Consider the following 9,535-nt stretch of genomic DNA (forward strand, 5'->3'; position numbering starts at 1 on the left):
TTTTCTCAGTTGTACGACAGACCAGATCATAAACGAACCCAAAGATTTGGGTTCACACAACACCTTAAGATATTAAAGAATCAAGCCTAAGCAAGCTTAGCATGTGGAAATGTAACTGCTAGGTTTATAACTGGTTAAGTGTGTTGTGAGAGCACAACTACCACACATATAATAATTCTTCCCTCCTCTCACATTAAAACTTCGTTTAGTGGCCACATCTATGGCTTCTGGAGATACGTCTCCAGTTGTGCATCACTTGGGTTAGAGATCAGACAAGAGTCCATCACAAATTTTATCAGTTGCCAGGGACAAGTGTTTTATTTTTAAAGAGTCTATCATGATCTTTCTCCAGCATTAGGTTTATAAAAAACAGTGATAACGGAAAACAGGATCAAAATGCACCAACAGGTTAAGCAGGTGTTGACACAATCCACACAAATCATCAGGAGGTCACAACAAGCGCCAACCCCCCCCCCTAAGAAATACATGAATCAAACAGCACACCCAGCATCAAAAAATACAGTCTGTAGTAATACTCATTTTAAAAAGTTTGATTAAATGTAACCTTTGGGCTGGCAAAATAATCAGGGTACGTGAGACAATAAGTAAATTTATATGGGAATGGTATTCCTTGAGAGCAATGAGCAAATACATTTCTGACATTTTTTAAAGCACCGATTCTATTTTTGGCATCATTTTGATTTTACAAAAAGTGTGCACAAAATAATTTAATGGTTTCCACAGGCGCAGAATTTGACGTACGTTGTCCTGCTCAGCTCTTCCTAACGGATGAATGCTTTCCAAGTATTTTCCCCGAATTTTGTATGCAATTTTCTATAAGGTACATACTTGGGCTGCAGTTTCCTATCATTCCCGTTTTGTACACAATTCTCCCGACCAGACATATTTTGGTATGCATCCTTTGACTGGGGACCAGCATGGCAAAATCTGAAGAAGTGCAAAACCCAAAGCTAAATTGTCTTTAGATTTGTATACGCTAGTTCCAGAAGTCAAATGAAGTCAAGTGAGTAAATGTTAGTCTTGATTAGTTAGCCATTCCTGAGTTGTGCAAAAAAAACCAAATCTGTTGAATCTCTTTCCTAGCAAGACAGAGCGTTTCTCTTTCAAGATGAAGTCCCTCCACCACCAAGTTCTTCATGAATTTCAAGAAACGTGAGGGCAGCAAAGGTATCTTTACTCGACTTTCCTTAAAGCAGAGTGTCAGCAACAAGGGGATCAACTGGCAACTGTCCTACATACACACCCCCAAAACTCTCCTCTAAAAAACGTAAGTTTCTTTTGGGAAAACCATCGGCCGTGATCACGTCACACCATGAAAACCTACGAGATCCCATTTGAAACCATGTGAAAGACACATCTGCTTTAAGGAGTTACAGGCAAGGACTTGTGAGTGCCTCCGCGCTCTGGAGCATCTTTTCACCTTTGACTCAAAAGCACTGCACCGCCCCACTGGTTTTAACAAGCATTTTTTTAAAAGCAAGTCCAAAACCCCCAACAATCTTTCAGTCCTCCAATATGGACATAACCTTTGAGTCTACTGAATTTTGCAAATTATCATACTGGCATATTACATAGAATCCAGTGGTTTTGTAACTCGCCTATCCTGTTTCACTCCAGACTATTTATTATAAATGGTGATGGCTCAAGATCATGGCATACTTAGTAGAAAAAATCTATTCATCCCTCTACCTTTATTTCGCCAAATTCATGCCCTAACACTGGAAAGTTAAAAAGCACCTTCTATTGATGCCAATGGCATTTTTTAAAAAGTGGGTAAATGGAGTTGAATCTTTGGAAAGGGGCAAGGAATAGTGATTAAAGTAGACTTCCCCTACCCACAAAAATAAGTCCAAATCTGGATCAGGGCAACATGTGTTGAAGCAGGGTAAACAAAGTCCAGAAATCAAGCAGCACAACATGGAACAGATGCAAGATTTATCTGAGCCCTTAGATTACCATTCTGCAGAATTCCTGGGATTCTTTTACCCTCAACGACATTCTTTGGTGCCCCACCATAATCCCATACAACCCTCATTCTGGGCGCCTTGAAATGTTCTATTTCCATCCGACCCATGTTGTCTCCTGGCCTTAACCCAAGAAGGATCCACTGATTGAAGAGAGAGCAACTGGTTTTACAGAGAAGTCAAGATCTCCAATCAGGTCTAAAGAGGGGTAGAAAGCTGGCAAAGAGGGCAGCCGTGATAGGACCCAAGATAGGCCACCACCAATTTGCCAGACTTCGAGGATGCAACCCCCCTTCTGGATTACACATTGCAGGGTCCATATGATCTGGTTAGCAGGGGAACGGGAAGGGGGAACACAAGGTATCTGTCCTCCCAAAAGCTACATTTTGGATCCTTCCCATCTCTCCAGAGATCGCCTTCTCCTTGCCTCACTCAGACTTTGACTTCACACACTTCCCTCTTCCCCGGATGTTGAGGAGGAGCAAAAGGCCCAAGGACACAGTGGCAGGTATACACATGGCAAAAGGCTGTTTCAAAGCCAAGAGGCTGTAGATGGCACCTACAGTAACACAAACACAGAAAGGAGAGTCAGAGTTATAAAACCAAACGGCGATCAAAGGCTCCCAACTGTTATTCCAAGCTGCACTAGTTTCCATTCTCTTTACCTGTTTATTCTGTTTATGTATAAATAGGCTATCAGTCAAGTTGCAAAACACTGGGAAAATAACAATTACCAACCAAAACACAGCTTTACCTATAAAAACCAGGAACGTGGCAGAGGTTCAGTCTGATTAAAACAGGGGTCCCCCAACACTTCAGCTCATCAACCCCTTCATGAAGTTTCACATTGTTCATTGACCCCCAAGCATTATGAAAATAATTTAATAAACATTACTTTAACTAATAGTACTATAAATAACAATGACAGCTCAAGGTTGCTTTCGCTGGTGGCTGGCCATATCAACCACTTATTGACCCCCAGACATTTACTGATCCCCTCTGACACCCAGCTTGGATAGTCCCATCAACCCTTGGGGGCCGATATTGATCACTTTGGGGAACCCTGGAGTAAAGTCAGTTAGGCAACATGACGGAAGGATCGCATGAATACATGCTTCAGCTGGACAGAAAAGTCCTCCAGTTGAGTGTCAAGCAAATATCTCAAGATGAGCAAAGTGCTCAGGACAACATGTCATGCTTACTTGTGGCCATACATTCATCTTCCTCTACAGCAGTGTTTTTCAAATTTGGCAACTTTAAGTTGTGTGGATTTCAGTTTCCAGAATTCCCCAGCCAGCACACAAGTCCACACATTTGAACGTCACCAAGTTTGAAAAGGTCACGGCCTTTCCCCTCTGCTGAAGAGATGCTCTTCAACTTTGTCTTTCTATGCTACTCTACAAAGCACATCAGAAGATCAGTATCTTGAAAAACTATTCTTCCCCAGACCTGCTCAATATGCCATCCTCCAGAGGTGCTGGGACCACCCTTCCAGTAGCCCTGCTAGCTAGGAGTCATGGGAGTTGTAGTTTCAACTCATCAGGAAAGATCCCGGTTGGAGAGGGCCACAGCACATCCCAATAGTCCTTGATGCGTTCATCTTTCATCAAATTATCATTATCAGCAGCACCAGTCTGCTGGCACAGTATGATCTAAGGCAGTGTTCCTCAAGCTTGGCAGCTTGAAGATGTGTGGACTTCAACTCCCAGAATTCCCCAGCCAGCATAGCTGGCTGGGGAATTCTGAGAATTGAAGTCCACACATCTTCAAGCTGCCAAGCTTGAGGAACACTGATCTAAGGAGTACTTCTCTCCAGCTGCCAACGAACATCTGCTCAGCCACTATCTGGCTCAGTTTCCTGCTTCTCAGGGCAATTTCACGCTGAGGAAATTGGGGAACTGAAACGGATCCAAAAGCTGTTTTAACAGAGGCAGAATGGTCACGTCCGTTTGCCAATTCCCCAAAGTGAAATTAAATCTGTCGAAAAAAGCAAAAACATTTGAGGCGACTGAGATCACCCAACTCGATGGGACTATCCAAGGGGTCGATCAATGGCTGGGGGTCAAAAGGGGGTCCGTAAATATCTGAGGTCAACAGGTGGTTGATAAGTGATAAGCTCTTGTACAAGGCTCTTCGAGTGGCAGGAATCCGGTGATCTTCTGCGAGCGATCCACCCTAACCTGCCCCAACCCAGCATGAGCCCAGCCCAGATTAGAAATGGTTCAGGAGCAGGTCCCAGTCATAAAATCACGAACAGGACCATCCTTACCTATCATGATAACGGTGAGCACAAAATTGCTGATTTCCTGCAGCAGTTGAGGTCCAAAGGCTAAAAGGCAACCTCCCACAAGTTCTATCCAGCCCACTGTTTCCAGGTACCACGCTGGTTCTGGCTCAAAGCCAAACACCTTCAAAGGGAAGACATCTGCAAACTGCAGAAACTGGGTTTTCTGGAACAGGAAGGAAAAGGAGCATTAAACGGACAGCCAAGGAGGACCCAGGAGTAGAAGAGAGTTACCCAACTTAGTTTATAGCAGCCAGCAAAGACACACACAATCCAGGGTGGCAGAAAATGTGGGTGGCTACGCGAGGGTAGAAGCCACCTAGGAAACAGGCGTGCATTGCTGCGAGATGCAAGCAAAGAATAGCTTGTCCTTTAGGGTGGCAAGGCCCCTGATGACGAGGAGAAAAGAGGAGGTCCAGAAAAGACCGGATATTCTTTTCTTGAAGTTCTCCAAGCATTTGTTTGCTTAGGATTTTTCTCTCTTCTCATCTCTACGCTGAAACAAAAGCACAGAAACGGATGCCGGTATATCTTGTTAATTAAATCCAGATTATTTCCCATTTCCTTCCATTTCCCCCCAATTCTCCACCAACACTTAATGGCTGCTTTCATACAACAGACTTACTTGGTTAATACATTTTTTGAATTCACCCAATAGACTGTAGGTAAGCAAACTGGACAGGGCTATATTGGATCAGATTCCAGAAAACAGATCTACCTTTTTACCAGCTGACTTAATAGCTACTTTTTAATTGCTGCCTTTAACACTGTTATTGTTTATCTGTGCATTGTGGCTTTTATTATTGTTTATATGTGCGTTACGGTTTTTATTAAAGTTTTCAAATAATACGAACAGTCTATTTGTTAACTGCTCGTTTTCTCTTCTGTACTGTGTTGGTGTTTTTGTAAAATGGTTTTAATACTTCTTTTAAGGACAAGGAAGAGATACTTTCTCTACGTCATATTTTATGAACTACAGATATTGTATCCAGCATCAGTGCAAGTAAGATAAGAGAGTTGTCAATTACTGTGCTTGGGGATAATCTGTGATTAAGCATTATATCACTGTTTTTTTTTTTATTATAGTAGGTAACTCAAGGCCAGCAAAACAGATTGGTCCTATTAACTTCAGTGGGAAGTTATTAAGCAAGTGTATTATAAATTGGACCTTAATTTAAAGGGTGCATCTAAACCTTTAGATCAGCTTTCTCCAACTTGGAGCCACATGCAGGATCGGGAATTCTGAGCTGAACTCCTGTATCTGGAGGACAGAAGGCTTTCAAAGTATTTCGTTCATCTATATCAGTGTTTCTCAACCTTGGCATCTTTAAGATGTGTGGACTTCAATTCCAGAAGTCCACACATCTTAAAGTTGCCAAGGTTGAGAAACACTGATCTATATCTTTTCCACCAACTATTTTGCATTCTGATAAGGTCTTAATTATTTCTTAACAGTCAACAATCCCAACAGATCTGCATGTGTGTTTAAAATCTTGTGGTTCGTCTTAATTCAAGGAGGGGTTCTCTCTCCCTCCCACCCCACTTTTAATTTTTTAAGTTTACAAAGTAATTTCCACCAGCCCAGCCAAGGAAAAACAGACAGCCCCCCCTTCCGAACTGTCTTGCACTCCGGCCCCAACAGCCCACTAAAAAATCCGAAACATCAGCCTCAGGCGCCAAAATGTTTCTACAAATGGAAGCCTCGCCAAAGGCCAGGAAAAGTCCCTGATTTTACTTGGAGCGCAAAGCCAAGCCAGGCCGTTGACACAGAGGCCAGTCCCTGGGCTCTGGAGTTCTTCCCTCCAACTAATTTCGCAGAGGCAGGACCAGGGGGGGAACGGGGGCAGAAAGAGCTAAAGGACCCCAACTCTTCGGGGGACAGGATAAAACCCATTCACCATGGTAATAACCAGCTTTAAAACATCCCCACCTCCGATTCAGATACGTGGCAACGTCTTGGTTTCGAAGACCCAAATCCCATTTATAAATCCAGCTGAAATGAGAAGCGAGTTAAGCTCAGCCCTGTGTGTGTGTGTGTGTGTCTGTGTTTGTGTGTGTCTGGGCGCGCGTGTGTGAGAGAGAGAGACAGTGAGAGAGAGTTGCTGTTTCCTAAGGAGGAGCCCCGAGGGGGAAAAAAGATGGCCAATGTTTAGCTGGCCAGAAAGTGTGCCAAAGACATCGCTGGGCGGCGGCAAGGAAAACAGGCCAGGGCTGAAGAGGAGGCGAGCAGGCGAGCCCCTTTCCGCGCTGGACGCAGGGCGCGCAAAGGGAGCTGCGCGCCTTTTCCTTTGCAGCCGCGCCGCGCAACTCGGCAGGTAAGCCCAGAGCTCTGCCCCTTGCTGGGTCCCCGGGATCTACCCGCCGGGAAGGGCCCCGCTGCGGCTGGCAAGGCGGCTTCCCGCAAGGAAGGACGGACGGACGGCGCGGAGAACTCCCCCGCCAGAGCCACGAGCGCCGGCCCCACCGGGTGGCGCCAACCCGCCCCGCACAGCGCCGGACCGTGGCTGAGAGCCAGCCAGCCCGCCCGCCGCGCCTTCGGAGACGGCGGCGGGGCGGGGGAGCTCCTGCAGGTCCGGTTGGAGGAAGCGCCCCGGCGAGGGATCGGGTTAAGCGGCTGGATCGGGGCCGCCCAGCGCTTGCCGGAGGCGGGGGTGGGGGGCAGAAAGTGCGGCCGCCCGGACGGCCGCAGCCCCCGTCTGCGCGGTCGCGCTGCCAACCGGCGGGACGGAGCCCGGCGGCTTCCCCTCCCGCCTCGGCGGCGCCCGGCTCACCAGCTGCTGGTGGGCGTCGACCGCGATCTGGTCGGTGAGCTTGACGACCCCGCAGACCGAGAAGAAGAGGCCCAGCACCACGCGGAGGGCGGAGAAGAGCAGCGCCATCGCCTCCCTGGCCGTTTCCTCCCGCCCTTCCCGGCTGCTGGCGGGCAGCCGGGGGGCCGGCGGAGGTGGAGCCGGGGGCGGGGAGCGGAGGCCGGGGCAGCCGCCCGGGCGCGGCCTCCGAGCCAGCCGCCTCCCTTCGCGCGCAGGACGCCGGCCCGAGCCCGGGGGGGCTTCGCTGCTCAGACCGGAGGGCGCAGCGCAGGGGGGTGAGCCTTGGACGGCCAGTGGGAGACGACGACGACGACGACGACGGGGCTCCGAGGCTTGTGCAGAGTTGCAGGGAGACGCCCAGGCTCCGGGAGAGCTGCTGCGCCTTCCCAGGTCATGGGTCTTTGGGCGATGCTGACCCCTTTCCTGTTTGTGCAGCGGCCGTCCCGGGCGAGTGGAAATCTGCGCGGGGCTGCATTTCCCACGGAGCACGTTCGGGGTCGTCTCCGTTAGTTTAAGCATCCTCTAGGATGGCCTTAACAGCCCATTTATTTAATACATTCATAAAATCACACCCCTCACCATGGATAGAACCAAGAAGCGGGCTCCCCCCCGCGATCAGGGCCCCGGGCTTGATGGCAAAGCCACGTTTTTCATGCCTTGCGAAAGGCCAGCAGGGTTGGGGCACGTCTGATCCGGGGGTGGGGGATGAAGAGGAGGAGGAGGATCACGCGGGTGGAATAGCTCTGCCGAGTATAAAGAGGATCCAAGACTGGAAAAGCTGAAGGGAAAAGGTGGTCAAGACGGGGGTTCCTAGAAGAAGAGACCCCAAGCACACATTGCAAATAGTTCCGGGGAGAGAAGATGGGAGACAGCCGAAGCAGTGGGAGGGAGCCCCTCTAAGTTTCGGTTTGGTATGATTTTAGCGTTGTGTTTGGTCTTTCCGGCAGATTATCCGTCTCTCTTCTGCCTTTTTCATTGCTTAAAGCAGGGTTCCTCAACCTCAGCCCCTTGAAGATGGGTGGACTTCATCTCCCAGAATTCCCCAGCCAGCATCTTCAAGGGGCTGAGGTTGTGGAACCCTGGCTTAAAGCGCTCAGAGTGGTCTGGAGTTGAGCATGTGATAGAAAGAAAGAAAGAAAGAAGAAAGAAAGAAAGAAAGAAAGAAAGAAAGAAAGAAAGAAAGAAAGAAAGAAGGAAGGAAGGAAGGAAGGAAGGAAGGAAGGAAGGAAGGAAGGAAGGAAGGAAGGAAAAAGAAAGAAAGAAAGAAAGAAAGAAAGAAAGAAAGAAAGAAAGAAAGAAAGAAAGAAAGAAAGAAAGAAAGAAAGAAAGAAAGAAAGAAAGAAAGAAAAAGAAATCTCTTTGGGGAGGTCAGAAAACCAACAGATCCACATGGGAGAGAGGAAGAAGAATGGATCACCAAGAAAGCAATATTCATAGCCTGGAATGGTAGAGAGACCACTGTGAAACCCAAAGCTAAGAATGACGTACAGATGTTATAACAGCTGCTCCATCAGAAGTGACAAGGAAAAGGAAGGGCATTTCTTTGCCACCTGTTGGCTTCCAAACCCGATTCTTTGTGACCCGGGCTTTTCCCATTCGAAAGGTAGAGCGCATTCGTAAGGGCGTTCACAAAATGGCCTGTTATTAGTAGGCTGGAAAGCCACAACTCTTTTTAAATTGCAGCTGAGAAAAATGCAATTTGCCCGAGGGCCTGAGTTCGAGGCAGAAGTCAGGTCTATGCTTAAGTTTCTACTCCACTTTGCACGTGTGTGTACGCACACAAAAGGATGAGCTTCAGAGACAACTAAGAAGAAAGCCAAAGAAGTTATAACTATCGGATGGACTTGCAGAATCCAAGTGAAAGAGAACTTGCTTGATGAAGTATTAAAACATTTTAATGTGTTCGGGCTTTAAAACTGCATTGCACTGCATAAGTCAACTACCTGAAGCATTCTAAAGCCCCAGACCTGTGGATTAAAGCAAGCAAAAGTACATGAAAAAAATTAATATTTGTTTAAATCCGTCAGTTGCCTAGCCCTGCTTTAAGAATTCATCTAGGGCTGGCTTCCAACCCATAACCTTTATCTTCTCACCTTTCGACATCCGCTAACGAGATTTCATTTCAATCATCTTGGAAACATTCAGAGGAGCAAATATTTTGGAGTTTTCCTGATGATTTTTTTTTCCTTCCAGTTCTCAGTTGGGTGAAAGAGAAGCGGCTTTTGACATTTCTCTCAAAGGATAAGAGAATTTCACTGCACTTGGGTTACAAGGGGACCAAGGGTTTTGTGGGAATCTCTTCTCTAATCCTCTCTCCAGCAATTTGCAGCCTCCCTGGCTTTCTCAGAGGCAAGAAAATCAAAGCCAAGTCAAAGCAAGAAACTGCTTGGAGGGGAGGGGGTGTCTCCAGATTGGGAATGCCGGGCAGGTAGGGAGGTGTCATTGTGATGAGTTAT

At 47.3% G+C, this 9,535-nt stretch overlaps 1 protein-coding gene across 1 annotated transcript; it reads right to left on the bottom strand.

Moving 5' to 3' along the window:
- Positions 1-290: 290 nt before the first annotated feature.
- Positions 291-7,208, bottom strand: TMEM35B (transmembrane protein 35B). The gene is made up of 3 exons (XM_088140235.1): positions 7,041-7,208; positions 4,255-4,435; positions 291-2,544 (listed from the first exon to the last, which is right to left on the bottom strand). The coding sequence occupies exons 1-3, from the start codon at positions 7,146-7,148 to the stop codon at positions 2,414-2,416; spliced, it is 420 nt and encodes a 139-aa protein (XP_087996361.1). The 5' UTR covers positions 7,149-7,208; the 3' UTR covers positions 291-2,413.
- Positions 7,209-9,535: the final 2,327 nt, after the last annotated feature.

Source organism: Python bivittatus, unplaced genomic scaffold, assembly GCF_059951505.1.
Source record: "Python bivittatus isolate LINGU-HERP-01145 unplaced genomic scaffold, Pbiv_v1 ctg000260_np1212, whole genome shotgun sequence".
Lineage (NCBI taxonomy): Eukaryota > Metazoa > Chordata > Lepidosauria > Squamata > Pythonidae > Python > Python bivittatus.